At 47.8% G+C, this 27,088-nt stretch overlaps 2 protein-coding genes and 1 long non-coding RNA gene across 6 annotated transcripts in view; 1 reads left to right on the top strand and 2 right to left on the bottom strand.

Moving 5' to 3' along the window:
- The first annotated feature begins 512 nt into the window (after positions 1-512).
- On the top strand, positions 513-18,843 carry TSTD2 (thiosulfate sulfurtransferase like domain containing 2). The gene is made up of 10 exons (XM_082204971.1): positions 513-640; positions 2,067-2,275; positions 3,346-3,677; positions 5,097-5,211; positions 8,024-8,149; positions 10,212-10,317; positions 11,821-11,939; positions 12,987-13,145; positions 15,894-16,032; positions 18,237-18,843. The coding sequence occupies exons 2-10, from the start codon at positions 2,084-2,086 to the stop codon at positions 18,464-18,466; spliced, it is 1,518 nt and encodes a 505-aa protein (XP_082061097.1). The 5' UTR covers positions 513-640; positions 2,067-2,083; the 3' UTR covers positions 18,467-18,843.
- Positions 18,844-21,402: 2,559 nt separating this feature from the next.
- The window catches only part of TMOD1 (tropomodulin 1), a 38,433-nt gene continuing 32,747 nt past the window's right edge, over positions 21,403-27,088 (bottom strand). For 2 of the 4 annotated variants that reach the window (XM_082205103.1, XM_082205104.1), the window contains exons 9-10: positions 26,621-26,765; positions 21,403-22,256 (exon numbers count right to left, since the gene is read on the bottom strand). In XM_082205103.1, coding sequence (XP_082061229.1) covers positions 22,192-22,256; positions 26,621-26,765 — 210 coding nt within the window. In that variant the 3' untranslated portion in view covers positions 21,403-22,191. Of the gene's footprint in view, positions 22,257-25,689; positions 25,755-26,620; positions 26,766-27,088 lie in introns of all 4 variants that reach the window. The other 2 variants (XM_082205105.1, XM_082205106.1) reach the window with 2 other exon arrangements.
- On the bottom strand, positions 23,435-25,683 carry LOC309522175. Its single transcript, XR_014214947.1, has 2 exons — positions 25,214-25,683; positions 23,435-24,817 (listed from the first exon to the last, which is right to left on the bottom strand). It is a non-coding gene; the product is annotated as an uncharacterized lncRNA (long non-coding RNA).

The raw sequence follows: 27,088 nt of genomic DNA, 5'->3' as shown, positions 1-27,088 counted from the left end.
TAAACATTAACATCCTTAGATCTTCACATTATGAAATTAAACATATTAATTCATCACTTAACTTAAATAAAATCCTAAGCCAATTAAGTATCTGCAAGCTGTTTTCAGTTAGTTTTAGTTACCGTAAATATGTTAAGTTAGTCATTATTAAGTTTGATCTAATATTCCTGATACTCCTCCTCCTGGTCTCGGACTCTTCCAGTTAGGTCGGCTAGCTCCGAAAAATCTGTCCTTCCAGTGAGCACTCAGGGCTGATTTCCTTCAGAATGGAGAGGTTTGCTCTTCTTGCAGTCCATGGGACTCTCAAGAGTCTCCTCCAGCACCATAATTCAAAAGCATCCATTCTTCGGGGATCAGCCTTCTTTGTGGTCCAGCTCTCACTCCCATACATCACTACTGGGAAAACCATAGCTTTAACTATACGGACCTTTGTTGCAAAAGGCTGAGAATTGCAAGGAGTCCCTCAAGTGCAGCTTTCCCAGGGAGGAGCCGGGGTGGAGGGTTGGGTGGGAGGGGAAAAGACATGCTTTCCCTTAGCGGAGAGAGTCAGCAAATTCAGCTGCCTGCTCGGGAGGGGAAGGAGCCGCTTCAGAGAACAGCTGGATCAGAGATCTCCTGGGGACACAGGGAGCTTTGCAAGGTAAAAGGGGGCGATGGAGCAATAGCAGGAAGGAGGGAGAGGGATGCAGCAAACAGAACAAGGCAGAAAGAAAATCTGGAAAGGAGTGGTGCTGCCTTAGCTCATGATCGCTCCCATTGAATTCTGTGGGACACCAGGTCAATGAGTTGCAGCAGTCTGGAGAGGGGGCAAAGCCTATTTAGCCAAGAAACGTGAGTCCAGCACCTGGCACAGATGATTTCTTTGAACTACTCACTTTTGCTTCCTCTCATTCACACGACTGTGGAAAGAGCGAAGCACAACTTTTGGAAGCAGCCGAACTTTTGGGGGGCAAATTCTGGCAGCCGACAACCTCTCCAGCTTGCTTGCCGTAAACATGGGTCTTTTTCACTTACGGAATGATGCTTTAAAGCACTTCGATCGCGCGGCACCTTTACAACAACCCTGTAGAGCAGTCTGGTACTCTTACGTGCTTATTGCAAGCGTGGGGAGGGCCAGATTCTGGGGGATAGTGTCCTGCCACAGACGCCCACCCACCCCTTGAGAGATGGGCAAGCTTCTTCACACAGCACTAACTGTGGAACTGGCTCCCAACAAGAGGCAGGGATGGCCAGCAATTTGGATGGTTTTAAAAAAACAGAGAAATCCATGGCAAATATAGCTATCAAAGTCTGCTTGCCACAATGGCTATTTTGTACCTCCACCGTCATTCAGAATCACACTGTCCACAGGTGAAGACAGAGCTTAATAAGAAAGAGAGATCATGGCATATTCTGAGAGATCACGGCATATTCCTCAGCTGCAAGGTGAAGTTATCAATCTTGCCCCCTTCCCGCACGCCTCAGGTGGACTTTTTCTACCTTTTTATTTTATTTTTTTAAGTGCCACATGTTGCTTCCATGGTGAACAAGGAGGCTATTTCAGACATTAGCCTGGGAAGGAATAGGAATGATTTGGACTGATCACAATGAGGATGCTTTCAGACATAGACCCACTGCCCTAAAACATCATGCCTGCCTCTGCTCTTTGCTTTCCACATTTTCATATATTGTGCTCCACCTCTGCTTATATATATATATATAGTAAAGGTAAAGGGACCCCTGACCATTAGGTCCAGTTGTGGCCGACTCTGGGGTTGCGGCGCCCATCTCACTTTATTGGCCGAGGGAGCCGGCGTACAGCTTCAGGGTCATGTGGCCAGCATGACTAAGCCGCTTCTGGCAAACCAGAGCAGTGCACGGAAATGCTGTTTACCTTCCCTCCAGAGTGGTACCTATTTATCTACTTGCACTTTTACATGCTTTCAAACTGCTAGGTTGGCAGGAGCAGGGACCGAGCAATGGGAGCTCACCCTGTCGCGGGGATTTGAACTGCCGACCTTCTGATCAGCAAGTCCTAGGCTCTGTGGTTTAACTATATATTCCTCTTTTGGAATGATCTCTCTTAGGTCCCAGAGAAGAACTTATGCCCAGCTGCTGTGACGTAGCAATGACCTCTTCTTTGTCGCTACCTGATGGAGACAGTACCGCGGAATTTTGCATTTTAACATTTGCAGACCTGGAGCTGAAAGATCACAGTCCTTCCCCACCCGAGGGCCACCTGAAAGCCGAATTAGATGCCAGGGCCCGAAAGAAGTATGCGTCTGCAAAGAAAAAGGTATTTGGTGTCTGGTTCACACAGTTAGAACGTACGCAACCGTCTAGTGATATGAAAATTGTTGTGCAGATGGCAGCTTCTTGGTATTGGTCCTGAATGGGGTAACTGTGCCCCTGAAGGACCAGATGCGCAGCCTGGGAGTCATTTTGGACTCACAGCTGTCCATGGAGGTGCAGGTAAATTCTGTGTCCAGGGCAGCTGTCTACCAGCTCCATCTGGTATGCAGGCTGAGACTCTCCCTGCCCGCGGACTGTCTTGCCAGAGTGGGGCATGCTCTGGTTATCTCTCGCTTGGACTACTGCAATGCGCTCTATGTGGGGCTACCTTTGAAGGTGCCTCAGAAACTGCAGTTAATCCAGAATGCGGCAGCTAGACTGGTGACTGGCCGCCGAAACAATATAACACTGGTTCTGAAAGACCTACATTGGCTCCCAGGACATTTCCGATCACAATTCCAAGTGCTGGTGCTGACCTTTAAAGCCCTAAATGGCTTCAGCCCAGTATACCTGAAGGAGCGTCTCCACCCCCATCTTTCAGCCTGAACACTGAGGTCCAGCTCCGAGGGCCTTCTGGCGGTTCCCTCGCTGCGAGAAGTGAAGCTACAGGGAACCAGGCAGAGGGCCTTCTCGGTGGTGACGCCCACCCTGTGGAATGCCCTCCCATCAGATGTCAAGGAAATAAACAACTATCTGACTTTTAGAAGACATCTGAAGGCAGCCCTGTTTAGGGCAGTTTTTAATGTTTGATGTTTTATTGTGTTTTTAATATTCTGTTGAGAGCTGCCCAGTGCAGCTGGGGAAACCCAGCCAGATGGGCGGAGTATGAATAATAAATTACTATTATTATTATTTAAACCTCCCCAACTTTCCCCATATCAAATCTGTTCTGTAGAGCGTTAGAGACCTAGGAGGAGGATTAAAGTAGGGTGTCAGTGTGTTCAGAGAGTCATTGCTCTTTGAGCGGGGAGGGGGGGAAATGTGGTTCGAATGTGCATAGTATGACCACAGTCTTTGCCTTCTCCAGTGGAAAGGTGGTCTGTGCCCAAAATTCTCCCTTTGTCGTTTTCGCAGGCCTTTGCTCTCTTCGTCAAAGCCAAGGAAGTGGTAGCTGACACTTGCTGCCCGATGTCTGCTTGCCAAAGGGCGATTTCCTGGAGATGCTGCCAAGAAACTTTCAAAGACCTGACTGGCATTCACAGGCATGTAGCGGCGCAGCATTCGGGCGCTGTGGGGCAGCAGACCTCCGTGATCCTGAAACAGATGGCACGCGGTGTCAGTGTCACAAGTAGCCCAGTTTCGTCAGCAGATGAAACATCCAGGAATAGCAGGCCCCTGTACAGAAGCCAAGAGATGTTCCAGAAGCTTCCAGACACAAGCCATATCGATATCAATGAAATGACAAGGTAAGAGGTTGTTTTGTTTTGTTTTGTTTTTCTTTTTTAACAGACACAAACAGCACCTGGGAATGCACAGTTCAGCAAATTTCAGTTTATCCTCTCCCCCACATCTTAAATCCAGATCTCCAACTTTCTACATCAGTTTGCAGTTTTTTAAAAAATAAGGTCACCCCAATAATAATCATATTATTATTTATACCCCGTCCACCTGGCCGGGTTGCCCCAGCCACTCCCCAAAATTTGTCAGCATTGTTAGTGTGCATGTCTCCTTATATACTGTGCAATTTTGCCTAAAAATAGATGGCCCTCTGTATGATCGAGCCGAGATTCCTGGATAGCAAGGGTTGCACTAATAATAATAATAATAATTTATTATTTATACCCTGCCCATCTGACTGAGCTTCCCCAGCCACTCTGGGCGGCTCCCAACAAAATATTAAAATACATCAAACATTAAAAGCTTCCCTAAACAGGGCTGCCTTCAGATGTCTGAAGACATCTAGACGACTCGCGGGGTCCCTTCCAGCTCTACAATTCTATGATTCTACGGACACTTCTGCAAGCAATTTCCCCATATAGAATCCATTTTTGTATGCTGTTTTCACTAATATATGTGAGCGGTTTCCCTAGTTTTTGGTTGGCGAAATAGGCAGGAAAATTCAGTGAAATACAAAAGTCAAAGGACAGCTGCATGTTGGGTCATGTATTGGACGGAATTTAACGTTGAGCTGACACAGTTGTTATGTCAGTGCAAGCATTTCTGCTACCAGGGGGACAGATCTCCCTTCCTCCCCCTGCGTACTGTTCCACGGGTTCTCCCGACCCTCTAACATGGATTTGGGGGAGGCGTGGGGGGGCACGCAGTGGTGAGGAGATGGGAGAAAGCCCCATCCCACTAGCAGGAGTCTGGCCCTCTGTTTTGGGAAGTGCAAACGAAGCCAGTTTTCTCCCCCAAGCCTTACTACTGACCCTGCACAGTTTCCATGTCTTTGTGCTGCAAAGCGGTCTATATACAGTGGTGCCTCGCAAGACGAAAAGAATCCGTTCTGTGATTCTCTTCGTCTAGCGGTTTTTTTGTCTTGCGAAGCAAGCCCATTGACGGATTAGAGAATTAGCGCTATTAGCGGCTTATCAGCTTATCGGATCAGCTGATAAGCGGCTTAGCGGCTTAGAAAAAGGGGGGAAGGGGAAAAAACCCGCAGGAACTCGCAAGACATTTTCGTCTTGCGAAGCAAGCCCATAGGAGATTCGTTTTGCGAAGCATCTCCAAAACGGAAAACTCTTTCGTCTAGCGAGTTTTTCGTCTTGCGAGGCATTCGTCTTGCGGGGAACCACTGTACTTGGATAATAACTTTTCAGGTGTTATATGGCCATTGCGGAAGACGTAGTTACGTAAGCCTCTCCCTGCTCCCCCTTTGTTGACAGTGACGGTGAGCCTGGCCAAGTTTTGCTGTACTATTGTTACTGCGAGGTGGCAGATCCCCAGGGACTCTGTGACTGGCAGAGGGCTTTGTGCCAACACCTGCATCTCACGGGCAAGGTAAGTAATTCAGCGCACTGCACGGTGAAGAGTTGCAGCAGATTGGCTGTCCAGAGCTATCCCCACCAGCAGACCTGGCAGGCTAGGGGCGCCTCCCATATCAGGAATCTCCGGACGCGGGTGGCACTGTGGGTAAAAACCTCAGCGCCTAGGGCTTGCCGATCGAAAGGTCGGCGGTTCGAATCCCCGCGGTGGGGTGCGCTCCTGCTGCTCGGTCCCAGCGCCTGCCAACCTAGCAGTTCGAAAGCACCCCCGGGTGCAAGTAGATAAATAGGTACCGCTTACCAGCGGGAAGGTAAACGGCGTTCCGTGTGCTGCGCTGGCTCGCCAGATGCAGCTTTGTCACCCTGGCCACGTGACCCGGAAGTGTCTGCGGACAGCGCTGGCCCCCGGCCTATAGATGTGAGATGGGCGCACAAACCCCAGAGTCTGTCAAGACTGGCCCGTTCGGGCAGGGGTACCTTTACCTTTACCTTTATCTGTTCAGACACCTTACAAGAGCCACTGTGGTATAGTGCAGGGCTGATATGGGACGCGGGTGGCGCTGTGGTCTAAACCACTGAGCCTCTTGGGATTACCGATCAGAAGGTCGGCGGTTTGAATCCCCGCGACAGGATGAGCTCCCGTTGCTCTGCCCCAGCTCCTGGCAAACTAGCGATTCATATCACGCCAGTGCAAGTACATAAATAGGTATCACTGTGGCAGGAAGGTAAACAGAGTTTCCATGCACTCTGGCTTCCGTCACAGTGTTCCAGAAGCGGTTTGAGAGCCAGTGTGGTGTAGTGGTTAAGAGCGGTAGACTCATAATCTGGTGAACTGGGTTCGATTCCCCGCACCTCCACATGCAGCTGCTGGGTGACCTTGGGCTAGTCACACTTCTTTGAAGTCTCTCAGCCGCACTCACCTCACAGAGTGTTTGTTGTGGGGGAGGAAGGGAAAGGAGAATGTTAGCCATTTTGAGACTCCTTAGGGTAGCGATAAAGTGGGATATCAAATCCAAACTCTTTAGTCATGCTGGCCACATGACCCGGAAAGCTGTCTGTAGACAAACGTCGGCTCCCTCGGCCTGTAAGTGAGATGAGCGCCACAACCCCATTGTCGCCTTTGACTGGGTGTAACCATCCAGAGGTCCTTTACCTTTACTGTTTACCTATTGTAGGCCTGGATGCAAATCATGATGCATTTGCAATGCGAAAATCATACTGCGAAGCCAGCTAATGCCTCTACATAGCTCCATCCTGATTTCAGACATTGTGATACACCAGTATATTGTGATGTTTCGCGGGTGATACATCACAAAGTTGAAACCCAGATATCGCCCAGTCCTGCTGTTCCCTTCTACATAAAAAGGTAAAGGGACCCCTGACCATTAGGTCCAGTCATGACCAACTCTGGGGTTGCGGTGCTCATCTCGCTTTACTGGCCGAGGGAGCCGGCGTACAGCTTCCAGTTCATGTGGCCAGCATGAGTAAGCCGCTTCTGGCGAACCAGAGCAGCACACGAAAATGCCGTTTACCTTCCTACTGGAGCGGTACCTATTTATCTACTTGCACTTTGACTTTGTGCTTTTGAACTGCTAGGTTGGCAGGAGCTGGGACCGAGCAACGGGAGCTCACCCCGTCGCAGGGATTTGAACCGCCGACCTTCTGATCGGCAAGTCCTAGGCTTTGTGGTTTAACCCACAGCGCCACCCGAGTCCCTCTTCCCTTCTACAGAGTTCCATCCTTATTTCAGACATCGTGATGTATTGGTGCATCGCGGCATTTAGCTGGTGATATGTCTCAACACTGAAAACCAGATATCGCCCAGCCCTAGTATAGCGTCAGGCTTTGAGCACACTGTACCTTTAAAGCGCAGTGGAAGCTCCTTCCCTTGCCCATCAATGAATTCTGGGCACCGTAGTTTGTTAAGGGTTGCTGGGAATTGTATCTCTTTGAGGGGGAAACTGTAATGCCCATAATTCTTTGAGGGGAAATAATGTGCTTTGAATGTGCATAGCTTGTCAGACTTCCTTCTTCTTCTTTGGCAATCACTCATAGCCGAGTAAGATTGTCTTCCATAAACACAGTCTTAAGCAGGGAGTTCGTAAGTGACTGTGGAGGCCAATTCTGGATCCACACGTCCTTCCACAGTGGGGACATCATAGGTTTCCGGGTGGGAGTTGATCACGGCGAGGGTTTGCCAAGCATGCCTTCCTCTTAGCACGTTTCTCCCTTGCGTCCTGAGTTCAAGCATCTTCAAAGCCCATGACACCTTTGGTAAAAGCTGTTCTCCAACTGGAGCACTCGTAGCAGGCCAGTGTTTCCCAGTTGTCGGTGTTTATACTACATTTTTAAAAGATTTGCCTTGAGAGAGTCTTTAAACCTCCTAGGGGACTAGGACCGGGTAGGACCTCGGGTTCAAATCCCCACTCAGCCACAAAGCTGACTGGTCTCTTAGCCTAACCTACCTCAGAGGGTTGCTGTGAGGATAAAATGGGGAGGGAGGAACCATTCATGCCACCTGGAGCTCCTTGGAGGGATTGTGGGCTATAGATTCAATCATAAATAAATCACATTAGTTCCAATGAGGAACTAATTTTCCTGAAATCCAATCCTTTGGAGAGTAAGTCCACCAAAGGCATTATACAACCTGTGATAGCTTTTTCCTTGGATTAATTACATGCAGCTGCGCGCAATGTGTCGTTTGGGCTGGAAGGCCAAAATCCAATGCATTCTTTCTTGGATGTAAGCCAATCAGTTGCACTTTACTTCTGGGTAGGCCTGAGTTTCACATCTCGTCTCCTGTCCTTTCCTTCTCGGTTGGTTTCCAGGTGCGAATAGCTTCTGAAGGAATCAACGGAACCGTTGGTGGGAGCAAGATGGCTACTAGCCTTTATGTGGAGGCGATGCTGTCTCATCCCCTCTTTAAAGGCATTTTGACAAGGGAGGATTTCAAGGTGAGAGACCTGATCTGGTTGGCAAGATGCGGAAGCGCCCATTCCTGGTCCTACAGCGCGCATTTCTTGAAGTGCCCTTTCCTCCCCACTTCTAGGGTGGAAGGCAGAGAATCCAGTTGTAGGCAGAGCTAGCGCTCCAAAAGAATGGATTTGCAGCGTGAGACTGTCAAATCCACTTTAAATGGGCAAACCTAAATTTGCTGCTGAACGACGGAAACGTATCTGCAAAATAGTAGTTGCTGGCATCTATCTGTCTTGAGAGACAATGGAGTGTGCCTCCGGGGGTCAAACTGCTGTGTTAGCAGCACCAAAGTGACCTCTCTGGGGCGCAAGCCTGGGCAGTGTCTATGGAGGCCTCAAGCTGCCCAGATGGCAAGACCCTCCTCTCGGCCTGCCTGATGGGGTCCGAAGGAAAGCAGGGCAAGATGTTTGGCCCCAGCTTGGCTACAGGAGTCGCTGGAAGGAATCATAGAATCATAGAATCGTAGAGTTGGAAGAGACCACAAGGGCCATCGAGTCCAACCCCCTGCCCAGCAGGAAACACCATCAGAGCACTCCTGACATATGGTTGTCAAGCCTCTGCTTAAAGACCTCCAAAGTAGGAGACTCCACCACACTCCTTGGCAGCAAATTCCACTGTCAAACAGCTCTTACTGTCAGGAAGTTCTTCCTAATGTTTAGGTGGAATCTTCTTTCTTGTAGTTTGGATCCATTGCTCCGTGTCCGCTTCTCTGGAGCAGCAGAAAACAACCTTTCTCCCTCCTCTATGTGACATCCTTTTATATATTTGAACATGGCTATCATATCACCCCTTAACCTCCTCTTCTCCAGGCTAAACATGCCCAGCTCCCTTAGCCGTTCCTCATAAGGCATCGTTTCCAGGCCTTTGACCATTTTGGTTGCCCTCCTCTGGACACGTTCCAGTTTGTCAGTGTCCTTCTTGAACTGTGGTGCCCAGAACTGGACACAGTACTCCAGGTGAGGTCTGACCAGAGCAGAATACAGTGGCACTATTACTTCCCTTGATCTAGATGCTATACTCCTATTGATGCAGCCCAGAATTGCATTGGCTTTTTTAGCTGCCGCGTCACAAGGAGACGTACAAGGCTCCACTCCAGATTTACTGAGCCTTTTCTTTTCCCAAAGATATGCTGCAAGGCCAGTAGAGGTTTAGGAGAGTTTTCCTTCTGGATATAACAACAACAACAACAATAATTTGCACCTCACCCATCTGGCTGGGTCTCCCCAGCCACTCTGGGCGGCTTCCAACAAAGATTAAAAATACATTAAAATATCACACATTAAAAACTTCCCTGAATGTCTTCTGAATGTCAGGTACAGTCATACCTCGGGCTGAATGTGCTTCAGGTTGAGCACATTCGAGTTGCGCTCCGCGGCAACCTGGAAGTAACGGGAGTGCATTACTTCCGGGTTTCGCCGCTTGCACATGCGCAGACGCTCAAAATGACGTCATGCGCAGAAGCTGCGAAAAACGACACGCGCGTGCGCAGACGTGCCGTCGCTAGATATGTTTGCTTCTGGATGCGAACGGGGCTCCGGAACGGATCCCGTTCTTATCCAGAGGTACCACTGTAGTTGTTTATCTTTTTGACATCTGATGGGAGGGCGTTCCACAGGGTGGGCGCCACTACCGAGAAGGCCCTCTGCCTGGTTCCCTGTAGCTTTGCTTCTCGCAATGAGGGAACCACCAGAAGGCCCTCGGCGCTGGACCTCAGTGTCCGGGCAGAACGATGATGTTTACCATCCCAGGTTGACAAGCCTCATCTCCTCATTTCCCTCTTCAGCAAGTACATAAACCGCCTTATAGCAACAGTCTGGCAATAGCCTTCAGCTCCAGGGGCCGATAGAGAAACAATGCAGCCTGTTTTCTAGGGATGGGGAACTTCAGGTGCTGCTGGACTACAACTCCCATCATCCCTGACCATAGAGCACATTGGCTGGGGCTGATGAGAGTTGGAGTCCAACAACGTCTCCACTTGACCTGCTTCCAGCGTAGATCTATTGGTACCTGTTTCTTGTTGGTTTTCTCCCTGTTCCTCAGACCAGCGCAGGAGGAGCGCACTGTTTCACAGACCTTCGGGTTGGCGTCTTTGAAGAAATTGTGCCCATGGGAATCAACCCGAAGAAAGTCTCTTACAAAGAAACAGGTGTGGAAAATAATGATATAATAATAATTTATTACTTATACCCCGCCCATCTGGCTGAGTTCCCCCAGCTGCTCTGGGCGGCTCCCAACAGAATATTAAAAACACAATAAAAAAAATCAAACATTAAAAACTTCCCTGATCTGAGTTGCCTTCAGATGTCTTCTAAAAGTCAGATAGTTGTTTTATTTCTTTGACATCTGATGGGAGGACGTTTCACAGGGTGGGCGCCACTACCAAGAAGGCCCTCTGTCTGGTTCCCTGTAACCTCACTTCTTGCAAAGAGGGAACCACCAGAAGGCCCTCAGAGCTGGACCTCAGTGTCTGGGCTGAACGATGGGGGTGGAGATGCTCCTTCAGGTATACTGGGCCCAGGCCAACATCGCTTGGCTTTAGAAGGACTGGGAATTGATGGGTAGGGGGCACCAAACACGGCAGGGGGGGGGCTGGTGGGGCAGAGGACAGGGAGCCCAAATCAATGAAAGGTGGAGCCAAAGCAATGGGGTTGTGCTAAAGAGTATATGAAAAAACATTGTTCTGGAGTTAGTATATTGGTATGTAATGAATGATGCTTTACAGGGTTAAGGAAAAAGAAAAATGGTGTAAAAAAAAAAAAGTACCAAGGTGGAAGTAATCTAATTAGACACAACAATACAGTAAGAGTAAATTTTTTGAGGTCTCGGAACAAAGGAAGGAAGTCAATTTGTGTTTATGTACGTAATGATATGGTTTTTTTCTGTAGATGTGTGCTTTTTCGTTTTTGTTTAGTTTTGTTTTGTTTCCTTTGTTTTGTTTTTTTCCCCTTTTCCTTTTCTGTTTTTTTTTTTTTTTATATGTTCCGGGGATTTTTGTTTGTATAGCATTATTTTGGATTCAATGTTTGTAATTTTTGTTATGATTCTGCATTGAAAATAAAAAAATTCTTTAAAAAGAAAAAGGGAAAAAAAGAAAGGTGGAGCCAAAGCTAGGGATGGGCGGAGCCAACTGAGTCTAATTTTGCCTTTATCCTCCTTCCTGCTGAGTTCTACTGAGACTAAGGTGGAAGTAGCTGACACCCAGAGCTCTGCCCCAGACCAGTTGTAAAAACTAGAAGGGAGGTAGGGGGCAGGCTCAGGTTGGTAGAGCAGAGCCCCATTTGCCTTAATCGACAAGCTGCATTGGCTGAACACTGTAAAAGGAACTGGCCGCTGAATTGATGCCACAGCCTCTGCTTGCTTCCCCTTGCTCTGCCCTTGAAGAACCTGGTTTTCAGGACCTCTTCACCCAATTGCTATTGCAAAGGGAGTAGTTGCTGGCAGTCCCAGTTCACGCACCCAAATTGTTGCTGCTGTATGGATTTGAAACACTTTAATGTTATACCGAAAGCTGTCTCATCGGAAGGGGTTTCCTGTTTTGACGCAGGGTTCCCCACACACAAAGGGCAGAGAGGAATGCTGTTTGAGTCTGAATTCAAGTTTGTTTTTTATACCTTTAGAACCTTTGTAAGCTATTTTCAATTGCTTGTAGGGATCCGTCTGACTCCGAAGGAGTTTCATCTAGAAGTGGAGAAATATCTCTCTCAGGGTAACAAAGGGCAGGCAGACACCATTTTGCTGGACTGCAGGAACTTCTATGAAAGTAAAATAGTAGGTGGCTTTTGAGTTGGCTTTTATTTTCTTCCTTGGGGATTCAAAAGTCTGAAGGAAGCAGATTTCGTCTTTCTTTAATTTATATCCCACCCAGGACAGCAAATAACATGTGATAAAACAGTAAAAAAGCATATTAAGAACAATTCCCAAACAGATGCAGCCTGGGGAAGGATTTCAGCTTAAAGATTTGTTGAAAGAGGAAGGTCATCATCAGTAGTTGCCAAAAGGACAACACGTCCTCCTTTCTATTCCATCTGCTTTCTGCCATGTTTTAAAAATGATTTCATTTATAATATTTATAGCCTGCCTGTGGGACGTGGGTGGCACTGTGGGTTAAACCACAGAGCCTAGGACTTGCCAATCAAAAGGTCAGCAGTTCGAATCTCCGCGGTGGGGTGAGCTCCCGTTGCTCGGTCCCTGCTCCTGCCAACCTAGCAGTTCAAAAGCACGTCAAAGTGCAAGTAGATAAATAGGTAGGGAAGGTAAACGGCGTTTCCATGCGCTGCTCTGGTTTGCCAGAAGCGGCTTAGTCATGCTGGCCACATGACCCAGAAGCTGTACGCCAGTTCCTTCTGCCAGTAAAGCGAGATGAGCGCCGCAACCCCAGAGTCGGCCACAACTGGACCTAATGGTCAGGCGTCCCTTTACCTTAGCCTGCCTGTGGCACTTTTAGATAACTTGTTTATTGAGCATTCTTCATGCTTGCTTTGTAGGGTGGTTCGATGGTGTGGCGTCAATGCAAGTGCTATCCCACACTTCCCATTGCATCTCCCTGTCACTTTCCTTACCGCAAACATTCCGATCTTGGGGGGAAGCAGGTTTCTTGTGCAATCCTTTCCAACGGTGTAGCCTGAATTTGCCAGTACGTGATTGAATCCCCACCCTGGAAATAGTGGCAGTCTGGAAGTGCCTCTTCATTCTCAATAGCAATAGGACACTGATGCAGAAACCCCACATGAGATGTTCCACTCTCCAGAAGTGTTTCAGTGGCCCAACTTTGCAAAACACTCAAGTTAAGCGGCATGCCTTTCTTTTGGCCTCCAGGGACATTTCCAAGGTTCTTTGGCTCCGGACATCAGGAAATTCAGCTACTTTCCCACCTATGTGGATGAGAACCTGGATCTTTTCAGGGGCAAGAGGATCCTGATGTATTGCACGGGAGGAATCCGTTGTGAGCGGGGCTCAGCCTACCTCAGGTCCAAGGTGAGCAGCTGCCTCAGGGGAAAGCACTCGGCCGAGAGAATTAGTGTGTTGCAGAGCACGACTGGTGCAGTCAAATGTTCATAGCTTTGCTGGTTTGACACATAGGTCCACAAATTTATTTATTTTATTTTTTTTCCAAAACTTTTTATTGATTTTCACAATTTTATAAACAAACAAACACATAAAACAAACAAACATAAATCATAGCCTTATTGAAAATTACACTTATTAACTTTGTTAAGGTACTTCCTCGCTTCCCCTTGGTTGAATTTCATTGCGTATCCTTTTAACCGTTTCCCAAGTCACAATTCTTATAAAATTTAACTTAAACATTAACATCCTTAAATCTTCACTTTATGAAATCAAACATATTAATTCTCACTTAACATAAATAAAATCCTAAGCCAATCAAGTATTTTTTCTTCTTAAATTTGTGGACCTAATGTAAATAAATATAGGTCTACAAATTTAAGGAGAAAAAATGATGACAGCAGAACGATGACAGCACCGGGTAAACTTGCATTCAGCACTTGAAATAATTGCTAAGAAGGAATGGAAAGGGCATAAAGTTCATCTACTCTAAATGCTCTGATTAGAGCTATCTCATCTGTAGCAGTACCCTTAGCTGATTAGCCAATACAGTGGTACCTCGGGTTCCATACGCTTCAGGTTCCATACGCTTCAGGTTACAAACTCCACTAACCTAGAAATATTACCTCGGGTTAAGAACTTTGCTTCGGGATGAGAACAGAAATTGTGCTCCGGCAGAGCAGCAGCAGGAGGCCCCATTAGCTAAAGTGGTGCTTCAGGTTAAGAACAGTTTCAGGATAAGAACAGACCCATAGCTGTCAAGCGTCCCTTATTTGGTGGGACAGTCCCTTATCCCAGCGCCATGTCCCGCTGCTGTCCCTTATTGATGAGGCTTCGTTTGGCTGCTGACTGGGCTTTCTGCCTTTGGCTTGGAAGGGTTCAGAAGTTGAACATACCCGTGCTTTGAAAATCCCTTATTTTGGCTGCTGATCCCTTATTTTCGAGGCTGCTGGTCCCTTATTTTCAAATCTGTAAGTTGACAGCTATGAACAGACCTCCAGAACAAATTAAGTTCTTAACCTGAGGTACCACTGTATAACTTAGAGGAGGCAAAGAATCTGCTGCAACATCTCTTCAAAACATTTAATTTCTTTCCTTATAGAAACAAAGCTCTTTCAAGTGCCACCAGGAGTAACTGCTGAAGCTATTAGCAGACAGGAGAAGCCATCCTGTTATTTCCTGTGCTGTCTGTGTTTTAGCAAACCTCCCCCTAGAGACAAGGTTCTTTAAGGTTCGGAGATTAACGCTTGTCCTTTCAAGGCAGTTCACTGAGCTTAGAGGCAACAGATATTACACTTGAGGCCCTGCCGTGATAACCGAAGCAAACTGTCTCCTGTCATTTCACAGTTACCTGGCACAGAATCCCATCTCGCTTGGCTTTTGTTTTAAATAAATGCAAAGCTGGTTTATTGTCTTCATGTTTAGTGGAAATGCATTTGTAAATGGGCAGGGGGTGCCCATAAAAAGCTTTTTCAGTCAAGGAGCAGAGCTTCTGTGTTTTGGCTGGCAACTTCCTGGTTCCTCCCTCAGGAACATGGGTCATGTTTCCCTCAGTTTCCTATGTTGCAGCCCTGCTCCCTACGTGATCAGCGTTCTGAGTCGTGCAGGGCGTCTTCTTATGCATGTATAGAGCAGACTCCCCATGCACAGGGACGCGGGTGGCACAGAGCCTAGGACTTGCCAATTAGAAGGTCGGCGGTTCGAATCCCCGTGACGGGGTGAGCTCCTGTTGCTCGGTCCCTGCTCCTGCCAACCTAGCAGTTTGAAAGCACGTCAAAGTACAAGTAGATAAATAGGTACCGCTCTGGCGGGAAGGTAAACGGTGTTTCCGTGTGCTGCTCTGGTTCGCCAGAAGCGGCTTAGTCATGCTGGCCACATGACCCGGAAGCTGTACGCTGGCCCCCTCGGCCAATAGATGAGCACCGCAACCCCAGAGTCGGTCACGACTGCACCTAATGGTCAGGGGTCCCTTTACCTTTTACCCCATGCACAAGTTGTGAATGCAACAGCAGCAACAGTGGGAGCAGACACAGCAGAGGCACTTTGCTTATTATATACTCAGCACCGAGCAACATGTGAAGAGGGCTTACGTGGAGCGCAAGGTAAGATAAGGTGAGGCTGGCTCTGCGGTCTAAACCACTGAACTTCTTGGGCTTGCCAATCGGAAGGTCGGCGGTTCTAATCCCCGCGACAGGGTGAGCTCCCGTTGCTCAGTCCCAGCTCCTGCCAACCTAGCAGTTCGAAAGTAGGCCAGTGCAAGTAGATAAATATGTACCGCTGCAGCGGAAAGGTAAACGGTGTTTCCCTGCGTTCTGGTTTCCGTCACTGTGTTTCGTTCTGCCAGCAGCGATTTAGTCATGCTGGCCACATGCCCCGGAATGCTGTCTATGGACAAACACCAGCTCCCTTGGACTGAAAGCGAGATGAGGGCCGCAACCCCATAGTCGCCTTTGGCTAGACTTAACCGTCCAGGGGTCCTTTACCTTACCTACAGGGAGGGCCAGGACATTCAGTACAAGGATGTTCCCTCCCACTTCAGAAAATAAGCAGGTAGTGCAGGTAACAATAACCAAGCCAATTGCAGACTGGAGAGAAGTCTTTGCCTCTGGGTCAGAAATTAATAGTGACTCTTGGTGGTTTGGGGCTGTTCTGAAACAGGGCGTGTGCAAAGGAGTGTACCACCTCAAGGGTGGCATCCACAAGTACCTGGAAGAATTCCCAGATGGGTTCTACCGAGGGAAGCTCTTTGTCTTTGATGAACGTTATAGCATCTCCTCCAACGGCGATGTGATTTCAGGTAGGTGAGCCGCCTTTCCTGAGGGGCCTTTCTGACATTCGACCCTTTTCCCCTTCCTAGGCTTATTTGTAAACTTTAGTCCAGGGATGGGAGTGTATGGGGTTTTAGGGGAGGGGTAGTACCTCTGTTGGGGGACACACCATGCTCCTTCTGGGGTAGTTTGTCCATCTTTGGTTCCCACCCAGCACTCAGCTCTCATCTGTGGCTCCTGGAAGCTATCAGAATGCAACAGCGTCCACACTCTGGAAATGGCTTTGACTGGGCGCCTAAACCTAGCGAGGGTTGCCAATAGGTCTCAAACCCTTAGTGAGTTAGGGACTTGTCCTATATGCGAAGACAGGCTCTGGCAGATTGAGCGGATGAGACCAATAGAGGTTACAATGGTCTCGAAGGTAGTTTCTGCACATGCCGCAGAGGGAAGCAGATAACTGGGCACATTGGTTGGGGTTGGGGTTATTTTCATTCGGGTATAACTGAAAATTATTATTATTATTATTATTATTATTATTATTATTATTAACTGATTTATTGGTTTATTTATAGTCTGTATAAGATACAGTGGTACCTCGGCTTACAGTCACTTCAGGTTACAGACGCTTCAGGTTACAGACTCTGCTAAACCAGAAATAGTACCTCAGGTTAAGAACTTTGCTTCAGGATGAGAACAGAAATCACGCAGCAGCAGGAGGCCCCATTAGCTAAAGTGGTACCTCAGGTTAAGAACAGTTTCAGGTTAAGAACGGACCTCCAGAACGAATTAAGTTCTTAACCCGAGGTACCGCTGTATTGTTTTTTTAATGTTTGATGTTTTATTATGTTTATATATATGCTGTAAGCCCCCAAGAGTGGCTGGGGAAATAATCATCATCATCATCATCATCATCATCATCATCCCTGTCTTGCTCCTTTCTTAGATCCCCTGCCTTATTCCCCTGGATCCCCACCTCACCTCCCGTCTTCCCTGGGCCCTTTTGCCTATCTGTCAGGGACTGGCAGGGCTCTGAGGAGGGGTGGAAGGGGTAGCGGTGCCAGAGGCTGATCTAGGGGAAGGAGACCGTGATTTATGGGGTTTTGTGCCCCCTGCAAGGCAGGAGCCAGAGCTGGAGGATGGGGAGGGGGTCTGAACAGTCAGAAATGGTGGAAGGAGGAGAGGACACACCAGGAGCTGAGGGAGAAATGGTGCCTCAAGCGAGGGGGCTGGCAGAATCCTCCGCTCTGCTGCTGCCCCCCAGGACCAGGAGGGGGCTTGAAAAAGCAGGCACAGTAACACCTTCCATGTAGGAGAAGTCGCAAGTTACTTGTGCTGTGCTGGCGGACAAGAGGACTTAATTTTTGGGGGGTAGGCGTGGACCATTGCTCGGAGCACAGATCCAGAGAGGGGAACCAGCTTGCTAAACACCAGAAGTGTATTGTGCATGTTTGGTGCACCTTAGGACCTACTGTATGCTTGTGCTTTGTCAATAAAGACTCAAACCACCTGCCATTCATCCTCCATGGGCCAGATGCGCTTAGGACTCCATCTTGGATCTGAGCACCTCAGCCAATGGCTGCTCAAGATTTTGCTTCTCTGCGATATTAGGCAAGCCTAACCATGAATTTAATGGTGCGTAAGGTTTAAGTGGGATTAGGATGGCAGCCTTGAGTCAATTTCTGCTGCAGAATAGAGCGGGGGGGGGGGGAGATTAAGGAGTGCCTTTCCTTCTTGCATTGAGGCAGCTTTTGTGGATTGAACGCAGTGCTCTTTTTCCTGGGGGGACGCAGGGCTACGCATACCCCTAAACATTTTGTGAATTGAATGGGAGAAGAAACTATTTTTTTATGAATCATCAGTTCCGTTGCTCTCCCCAATGGCAGCCTCAGGCGGACGCGAGAGTATCCCTAAACATTTTTAAGGGGGAAAAGCATTGATTGGATGTGTCTTCAGCAGAAGTTACAATGAATGCAGAATAGAAAATTCATCTGGAGCAGGCCTCCTCAACCTCGGCCCTCCAGATGTTTTGAGACTACAATTCCCATCATCCCTGACCACTGGTCCTGCTAGCTAGGGATCATGGGAGTTGTAGTCCAAAAACATTGTAGGCCGAGGTTGAGGAAGCCTGATCTGAAGGGTCTGCCAGAGGACTTGGGGAGGGTGGGGTCAGCGGCAACCACAAATAGCGGCTATTGGCCGGAGATTTAACCCCCTCTTCCCTCTCTTCCTCCAGCCTGCCGTTACTGCGGGATGCTCTGGGACCAGTATCGACTTTGCTCCACCCAGCCCTGCCGCCAGCTTGTCCTGGCATGCCCGCAGTGCCAGCTGAAAGGGTTCACAGCCTGCTGCCCCCTCTGCCAGAAGAAAGGCCTGGCGCTGGCTTCAGCTCCTTCCGGACTCTCCTTCAAGGAGGAGTGTGAGTGCACCGGCACACGGCGGCAGGTGCCGGTGGAGTGCATCTAACCAAGGATCCCACCTCCTTGGACATCCGCTTGGGGTCCCAAATCCCAGCTCTCTTTTCAGGGGATTTGAGGCAAGCAGCTCCATTCGGCAGCTTTGCTGACCTCCGGTTTCAGGCAGTTAATCAGGGCTTCACGGCAACGCTATCGCAACTCTCCGAACTAAATTAATGGTGCAAGCATGTACACACAACAGAACTCCCATGGTGCTACACAACCGTTTCCTTGTGTGAGATGATCGCCCCTTCCCTTCGGGCGGGACGCAGAGCGCTGACAGAAAGCATCACTGCTCTGCTTCTCTGAACCAGGGCAAGACGACAGAGCGACAAGGCACAGTGAGGTGTAAAGAGGATTTCCATTAAAGGAAAAGCACACCACCGACAGGTAGACTCTCATGTGTATGTGCATTGGGAGGCTACAATGTGCTCTGGCTTCCAGCAAATGTGGGCCACCTATACAGTGGTGCCTTGCAAGACGAAAAGAATCCGTTCTGTGATTCTCTTCGCCTAGCAGTTTTTTCGTCTTGCGAAGCAAGCCCATTGACGGATTAGCGGATTTTAGCGGCTTATCTGCTGATCGGATCAGCTGATTAGCGGCTTAGAAAAAGGGGGGGGAGGAAAAAAAACCTGCAGGAACTCGCAAGACATTGTCGTCTTGCGAAGCAAGCCCATAGGAAATTCGTTTTGCGAAGCACCTCCAAAACGGAAAACTCTTTCGTCTAGTGAGTTTTCCGTCTTGCGAGGCATTCGTCTTGCGGGGCACCACTGTACATGCAGTGAGTGATGCGCTTGTTGGTATAGGCTGTGATCGGCCTGCAAGTTTCCCATCTTCCCTCCCAAAAGGTGAATTTTGGGTAGGAAACTGCACTGGTTCCCAGATTTTGTGGAATCCCCACCCCTGCCCAGGTAAGAGATCTGCATGGGCCCCTGAAGAATCAAAATAATCAGAATTGTAGAGTTTGAAGGGATCTTAAGGGCCATCTAGTTCAACCCCCTACAATGCAAGAATCTCAACTAAAGCGTCCATGACAAGATGGCTGCCCATCCTCTTCTTAGAAACTTCCAAGAAAGGAGAGGCCACCGCCTTCTGAGGGACTCTCTCCCATTTCGAACGGCTCTCACTATCAGAAACTTTTTCCTGTTTAGTTGGAAACTCCTTTCTTGTAACTTGAAGCCATTGGTTCAAGTACTGCCCTCCAGTGCAGGAGAAAAAAAAGCTTGCTGCATCCACCCTGTGACAGCCCTTTAGTTATTTGAATATGGCTATGGTACATCTCTCAAGTCTCCTCTTATCCTGGCTAAACATACCCAACTCCCTCCAACAGTTCCCTGGAAGGCCTGGTTTCCAGATCCTTGACGATCTTTTAGAACAGTGATGGCCAAACTTGGCCCTCCAGCTGTTTTGCAACTCCAACTCCCATCATCCCTAGCTCACAGGACCAGTGGCCAGGGATGACGGGAACTGTAGTCCCAAAACAGCTGGAGGGCCAAGTTTTGCCATCACTGTTTTAGATAGTAAATGACATCAGAGACCACAGGTTTGCAAGAGGACTCAGAAAGGGGACTTAAAAGTTCCTTAAAATGCACATATAGATGAGTAAAGGTGGTTAGCAGGTTCCAAAACAGGGGGGGGGGGGACCTCTGTGAAGCAAGTTGACATACTCCCCCAAATTCCACCACTTCACTCTGGGTTAATGGGTTACAAACAGATTTTTTTCTCAGTAAGCAATTTACATGGAAATGAGCATGGAACTTCCACTATACAGTCATTCCTTGGAAGTCAAACAGCCTAGTTCTCGAAAGTTTTGGCTCCCGAACGATCGAAACCCGGAAGTGACTGTTCAGGAAGTGAGCTTCCTGCAGCCAATAAGAAGCCACGCTTTGGTTTTCAAATGTTTTGGAAGTCGAACGGACTTCCAGAACAGATTCCGTTCGACTTCCAAGGTACGACTGTATTCCGCTACGTTCTGGAAGTGGCTTTTACTTCATGTGAAAGCTCAAACATAATGTGGAAATTAACAGCTAAGGAAATAAGATAAACTCCTGTGTGGATACAGCTTAGGAGACGCAGAATTATGCAAGGGAACAGAAGTTATTATATTTGCATAACATGCACAGGTTGGAGTTTTTATTTGCGGGTGGAGCCAAATTCACACAACCTTGGCTTAAAAGCGGAGGCTGTTCGGAAATGCAGCAAAACTGACCCGTAGTTTGGTGTCCCGCGGCTTCCAGGAAGGGCAGGCTTAATCAAGATCCATCTCTGGCAACTGCCCAAAATATAGACAGAACTGGTGGGAATATTGCAAATATACGTTTCTGCACAGTGCCTGTGCATCTAGTTGCAATTAGCACCTTCTTGCAAAAGGAGGCAGACCCCTCTGGACTCCTGGATCTGCAAGCAGGAGGAAAAAATTGAGATTTGTGATGCAGGGTTTAAAGAGCCTAACAAGGCGCTAATCAGATTCTTGATTCTTCTAGCAGGAATGGTCCAGTATCTATTTTCAGCCAAGGTGGTTGTTATGAGCAATGGTTTATTAAGGGGTAATTTACAAGCAGTGCAACATTACAAGGCTGGCTGCAACGGACCAGGCAGTGCGGCAATGAACCTGCCATTCATTTTATTAAGTTCCACAGAGGGTGCTGTGCCATGTTTGAAAGGACCGTGAGCCAATTTCTGCTCCTCAGGGCCTGATAGTGCCCTGAGCTTTTAAGGGCAGCATCAACCTCTGCTCCTCTTTCCTGTTGATTTTGGGGGGGATTCTTTGATGGGGCATATTGTGACACCGCCAAGGAGATTTTGCACCCAGGCAGGCAGCAACCTTCTCCTTTGGCAGAAGATACATTTGATCAAAGGCAACAATAGTGAGGGCAGTTCTTGAAACAGAAGTGTGACAAATGAACAAAGCAGCCATTCAGAGGAATAAAGAGTCCAGACACTTCCTTGTGCTCATTAGAAGACGTTTTTTTAAGAGAACAACATGTGCAAATTCACTGTTTTAAGGTCTTGGATTCTTCAGCAAGAGAGAAACAACCGACACCCCAGTCGGCAGCTGTCTTCTTGTGACTATTGCTTGGGGGGGGGGGAAGAGTGGCCTTACATTCTTTCTGTTGGGTGGGGGTGTAGAGACTTATTAACAGATGCTTTATAAAATTAGGTTGCAATGCAGGGCTGTGGATATTAGGCGACTGCAATTCACAAGTCCTTAAAAAAATAGCAATGCAAACTGGGTTGATAGAAATGCTGTCAAACTAGTAGCTTCTTTCTAATTCTTGGAGATTGTCAAAATAAAAATAAAAGTATTTTTTTAACATTTCTGCTACATTTGCAGAGTAGCGTTGCATCCTTTTGTTGTTGTGAACTACTCATGCATATCACACCACACACAAAAATTCCATACCAAAATTAAGCTAGGGCCTATCAGCTGAAGCCATCTTTGTGCTATGATGTTATTTTGTCAGAATCCAAAATTAGCACCTTACTGTAAACAGGCTCAAACTGGGATTACTCAAACAAACAAACAAGAAGATGTCATTCTCCACACAATGATAATACGGGTCTTTGCCTACAATCACTATTTCGTTTAAACCTTCAGTGGGCAAGGATGTCATATGAAGAAGAAAGAACAAGCAGGCACCACAAATTCTCTGCACTGTTTGCTCCACACCAAAGCGTTGCAATCCAGTACGAGCACGAGACTTCGCAATCCAGTGCCATCGGCACAGCCAAGAGCTACACTCCGGTCCGGCACTTGGGAAAAATTGGCCCGTTCAGGTCCTCAAGCCGCCTCTTCCTCACTGAAGAAAAAAAAAAATACAGTTGAGGTGAAAGAGCTGCTATGTGCCTGTCTGGTTTGGGGGCAGGGCGTTTCCAGAGATACTCTAAATCAGGCTTCTTCAACCTCGGCCCTCCAGATGTTTTGAGACTACAATTCCCATCATCCCTGACCGCTGGTCCTGCTAGCTAGGGATCATGGGAGCTGTAGGTCAAAAACATCTGGAGGGCTGAGGTTGAGGAAGCCTGTTCTAAATTCTCAAACATTTCTTTCACACACAAGAATGTTTTGTGTGTAAAATCTGTGGTAATAAGCCTGCTAATCTCCTCTGGAAACAATCTAAACCAAGACGGCCATTTCGTAGTGACATCCAGGCGAGGCCCTTTCTATACCACATATTTATTTTGGCTTGAGACTGCCTTTCTCCATCACTCAAGAATCCTAGGAATCTTAAATTGAGGAATTCTATTCCATTACTCCACCACTGCCCCTTGTATTACAGTTCCAAGGAATGACCGCAAAGCCACATCAATGTGCAATCCCATAAATCAGGGGTGGCCAACTCCCAAGAGACTGCGATCTACTCACAGAGTTAAAAACAACCCCATTTTGGCGGGTTCAGGTCAAAGTTGTTCAGCTTTTTTTTAGGGAGGATAGCCCTGTTGAACTTCTTTGGGGGGAGCCAGTGATCTGCCAGTGATCTACCACAGACATCCAGTGATCTAACGGTAGATCACGATCTACCTGTTGGATGTGCCTGCCATAAATGTTTACTCAGAAGGAATCTCTATAATAAACTTTGGTGGCGTTTGTTCCCAGCTAAGTGTGGCGAAGATGGCAGCGTAGTCTTTGGTGAGGATATGCCTCAACTGTTTTGCCTCCCAGCTGAGAAGCCCTGGAAAGTTGTTCTATTCTGTGAAAGGAGCAGGGGCCGGGGTCTCGGGTCCAACACGGAACAGGCCTTGGGAGTCTTTGAGATGAAGTCTTGCTAGTTAAGCCACGTGCCATTACGGAATGCAAAAGGCATAGAAGACAGATATGTTGTCTGAAAATGTGACGGGACAGCAGGAGTTTCTTTTGTTGCGTTAAGGCCTAAATCTGCATGTTTCCATTGTTGAGGGACATCTGAAGGAAGAACCAGCCACATGTATATCGCAGAGGGGTCAAAGCAGGTCTCTGCAAATACCTGTTAGCAGTTTGGTGTGACACGACGAGTTGGGGACTGTCAGATGATACAGAACAAACGACAAAAATGAAGGCAGTCCTTTCTCAGGAACAGCCACAGAATCCTCTTGTTGCCTAGGCTGGTGAACAAGCCTGACCTGGAAACCTTTTTGGCGGGTGAAGTGATCTGCTCTGGCCAACGACCAGTGTCGAAAGGCTTCCTTACTGGCTGGCCTAGTCTCCCTGCAGATCCACACGTTGGCCAGAGCTAGATGGTGCTGCACAAGAATGAATTCTCACGTCAGGTCTTCAGGACTTGCTGCAAGTCCTAACCCTCCAGGACTTGGTTTTCTAATCAACTCTGTGCTTGCAACAGGGCAGAACTGTACTGCCAGAATTGGCTCTAAGGTGCATGGGCTTGAAGAGTATATCTAAGAGTATCTCTTCAGTATATCTAAGGCTGCGTAAGGATGACTGATTTTCCGAGGTTTGAAAACTGCATGGTGAAGCTATTTGGTACATGCAGACATTCTCTCCCCTCTTCTCTGTTTTGCTCTGCTTATTGGCCAAACAGGCCTTCCTGTTTTTATTTCCTTTAAAAAGCACACCTCCCAAAGCTGTTAGAAAAGGGATGCTTGAAGGGTGAAAAATGCATGATGATGATGATGATGATGATGATTACTACCCTGCCCATCTGGTCGGGTTTCGCTAGTCACTCTGGGCGGCTCCCAACAGAATTGATGATGATAATAATTATACTAATAAACTGATAAAGCATCAGACATTAAAAGCTTCCCTAAACAGGGCAGTCTTCATATGTCTTTTAAAAGTCAGACAGTTTATTTCCTTGACATCTGATGGAAGGGCAGGCGCCACTACCGAGAAGACCCTCTGCCTGGTTCCCTGTAACCTCACTTCTTGCACTGAGGGAACTGCCAGAAGGCCCTTGGAGCTGGACCTCAATGATGGGAGTGGAGATGCTCCTTCAGGTATACTGGGCTAAGGCCATTGAAGGCGTTAAAGGTCAGCACCAACACTTTGAATCATGCCCAGAAACATACTGGGAGCCAATGTAGGTCTTTCAGGATTGGTGTTATATGGTCTCAGCGGTCACTCCCAGTCATCAGTCTAGCTGTAGACGGTAATGTCTCCTCCTATCACTCTCAAGGCCCCTGAAAACATAATCTGTTCACCAGCAATCCAGTCCCCAGCAAATGTTGGCTCAATTGAATCTAGAAGTGCTCTAAAGAAGGGAAATCAGCCATACAGCTGCTTCTTAGTGGCTGAGATGGATAGCTCTTAGTATAAGCACACTCATCTGTGGTGACATTTGTGTGTGTGGAGTTTCTTGTCCTTTTGGGGAGCATGTTTCCCATTGTCCTGCTGTGGGGAGTGCCAACGGCAATTGTATGGGCATACCTTTATTCATTAATCAATTGTATGGGCATACCTTTATTCAGTAAGGGATGCGGGTGGCGCTGTGGGTTAAACCACAGAGCCTAGGACTTGCCGATCAGAAGGTTGGAGGTTTGAATCCCCACGATGGGGTGAGCTCCCACTGCTCTTTCCCTGCTCCTGCCAACCTAGCAGTTCAAAAGCACGTCAAAGTGCAAGTAGATAAATAGGTACTGCTCCGGCGGGAAGGTAAACGGCGTTTCCATGCGCTGCTCCGGTTCTCCAGAAGCGGCTTAGTCATGCTGGCCGCATGACCCAGAAGCTGTATGCCGGCTCCCTCGGCCAATAAAGCGAGATGAGTGCCGCAACCCCGGCCACCATTAGGCCACAACTGGACCTAATGATCCGGGGTCCCTTTACCTTTATTCAATCCTTTGAACGTTTACTGCTTCTTTATATAAAAAGAGGAAGATATAAGCGTCTCTCACCTCATGAATGAATCCCTCTAAAAACACACACACTACAAGTTTCCCCCCCTTGAAATCACAGGCTACCCTTTGTTGATGTTCTACCTCTTAAACGTATTTGCTTCCAAAAGAGTTAGTTTTCAGTCATTCTGATAAATAAGACCGGGAAGAAGAAAAAGTTGAAGAAGAACAGGTCACATTCATGTTACAATGAAGGCAAGAGCGGCTCTCTCCCCACACCCCACTCCCTGCAACAGGGCAGATGAAGGTATTTCTAAAGAATAAAACATATCCATAGCAAAGCCATGACAGAAGCTGAAAAGAGACAGTAAAATCCAAGTGGAGTCGCAGGAAGGCACTGCGAGTTGAAGCCCACGAACGAGAAAGAGTGATTGCCAAGAGGAAGGTGGGTGAGGGAAGAATCTATACTTATACATCTTCCAGTTCCGGGGCCGAGGTGTTATGCCAGAGGCCATCACATCGATGTATACGAGCTGCAAATAAGAACTGAGTCAGATATCTTTTGCACAGCTCCTGCCACCACGGAAGCAAACTCTGAGCGGTTCCCAGCCAAACTGACAACTGTTCTTCCCACAAATACTGGACTACAAAGCTTAGATTAGTAACAACTTTGTCCCACGTGAAGTTGGACTAATCTGTGCAATTGTACCAACTCAGCCAATGGTACCATCAACCAGAAGCACAATATAAAATAAATATTGCAATAGACAAGCTAACTTTTGCACAGCAGCTGCTTAAAAAGGTTTGGTCACCCACAATCACTGCTGACCCCAATGTTTAGGGTGTGTTCTTCAATACTTTTGGCAACATCCCCCTCCCTCTTTCAAAATAATTCAGCAGTGCTTCAAGGGAGTCAGTTTATTCAGGATATGTGTTCCCCAATTGGTTGGGATCAACCATGAGCAAGGAAAGGGGGGGAAATGTTAGAAAAATGGCACTGAAGCACCAGGAACTACAGGAAATGAGGGCGCCAAACAGAATTTGGACCTCCCCTCTCCCCCACAGAGAAGTCTGGAGGATGGCGATGTGGGAGATGGTCATTTTAGATATGGACTCCCCGGTGTTGACTTTGGTATATTCCTTTGCTTCCAGGCATTCAACGGCATCTGAGGGGTTGATTATTAATTCTTGATCAGCACTTGTTGATTGCTATTGTGTTGGGATTACGTGTTTTAGTACCGCTACAGATACGAGGAAAGCAACCTCTTCTGTCTGCTAAAGAGACAATATATCAACGCTGCATTGGCTGGGGCAGAGGCCACCTCTGGGCTCAACTGCTTTTACAGACCCAAGAAAATAAGACAAATAAGAGCCCCATCACTTGGAGAAAGCAACTCACCAAGGTCATTGTTGTTCATCATGGCATTGGATGCGCGAAGCCTGGGGCCTTGCTGAGTGAAATGATACCCAAACTTCAAGAGGGACTCGTTCTTTTCTAACATACTCGCAATCTCCATTTCTACCTTGTTGCCTAGGGGCTGGCTCTTTATTTTAAAAAGAAAAAGGGAAAAGAGTTAGAGCAGGAACCCATTCACCTTTAACTTCCCCGTCCACTCGATCTTGACTTTAGATCTTACTTCAGCTCCACAAGGGTGGCCAGTCCCATTTCTCTGCCTGAGACAAAATGGGAAGGGGCTGTTTTTTGCAAGACACATGCCTCCCCCTGCCCCTCACCTCGCTCACCGGGGTTCAGCAGGTGTGGCTTCCAGGTTCTGGCAATCTCACTGGGCTCTTGTGAGGTCTCGCCAGAACCCGGAAGCTGCTGCCACTGCTTTTCCACCCCTTGGGTTCTGCCAACTGAGGCAGG

This window comes from Podarcis vaucheri, assembly GCF_965113315.1.
Source record: "Podarcis vaucheri genome assembly, chromosome: 17".
Taxonomy (NCBI): Eukaryota; Metazoa; Chordata; class Lepidosauria; order Squamata; family Lacertidae; genus Podarcis; species Podarcis vaucheri.
This window is presented reverse-complemented; position numbering and strand designations above follow the sequence as displayed.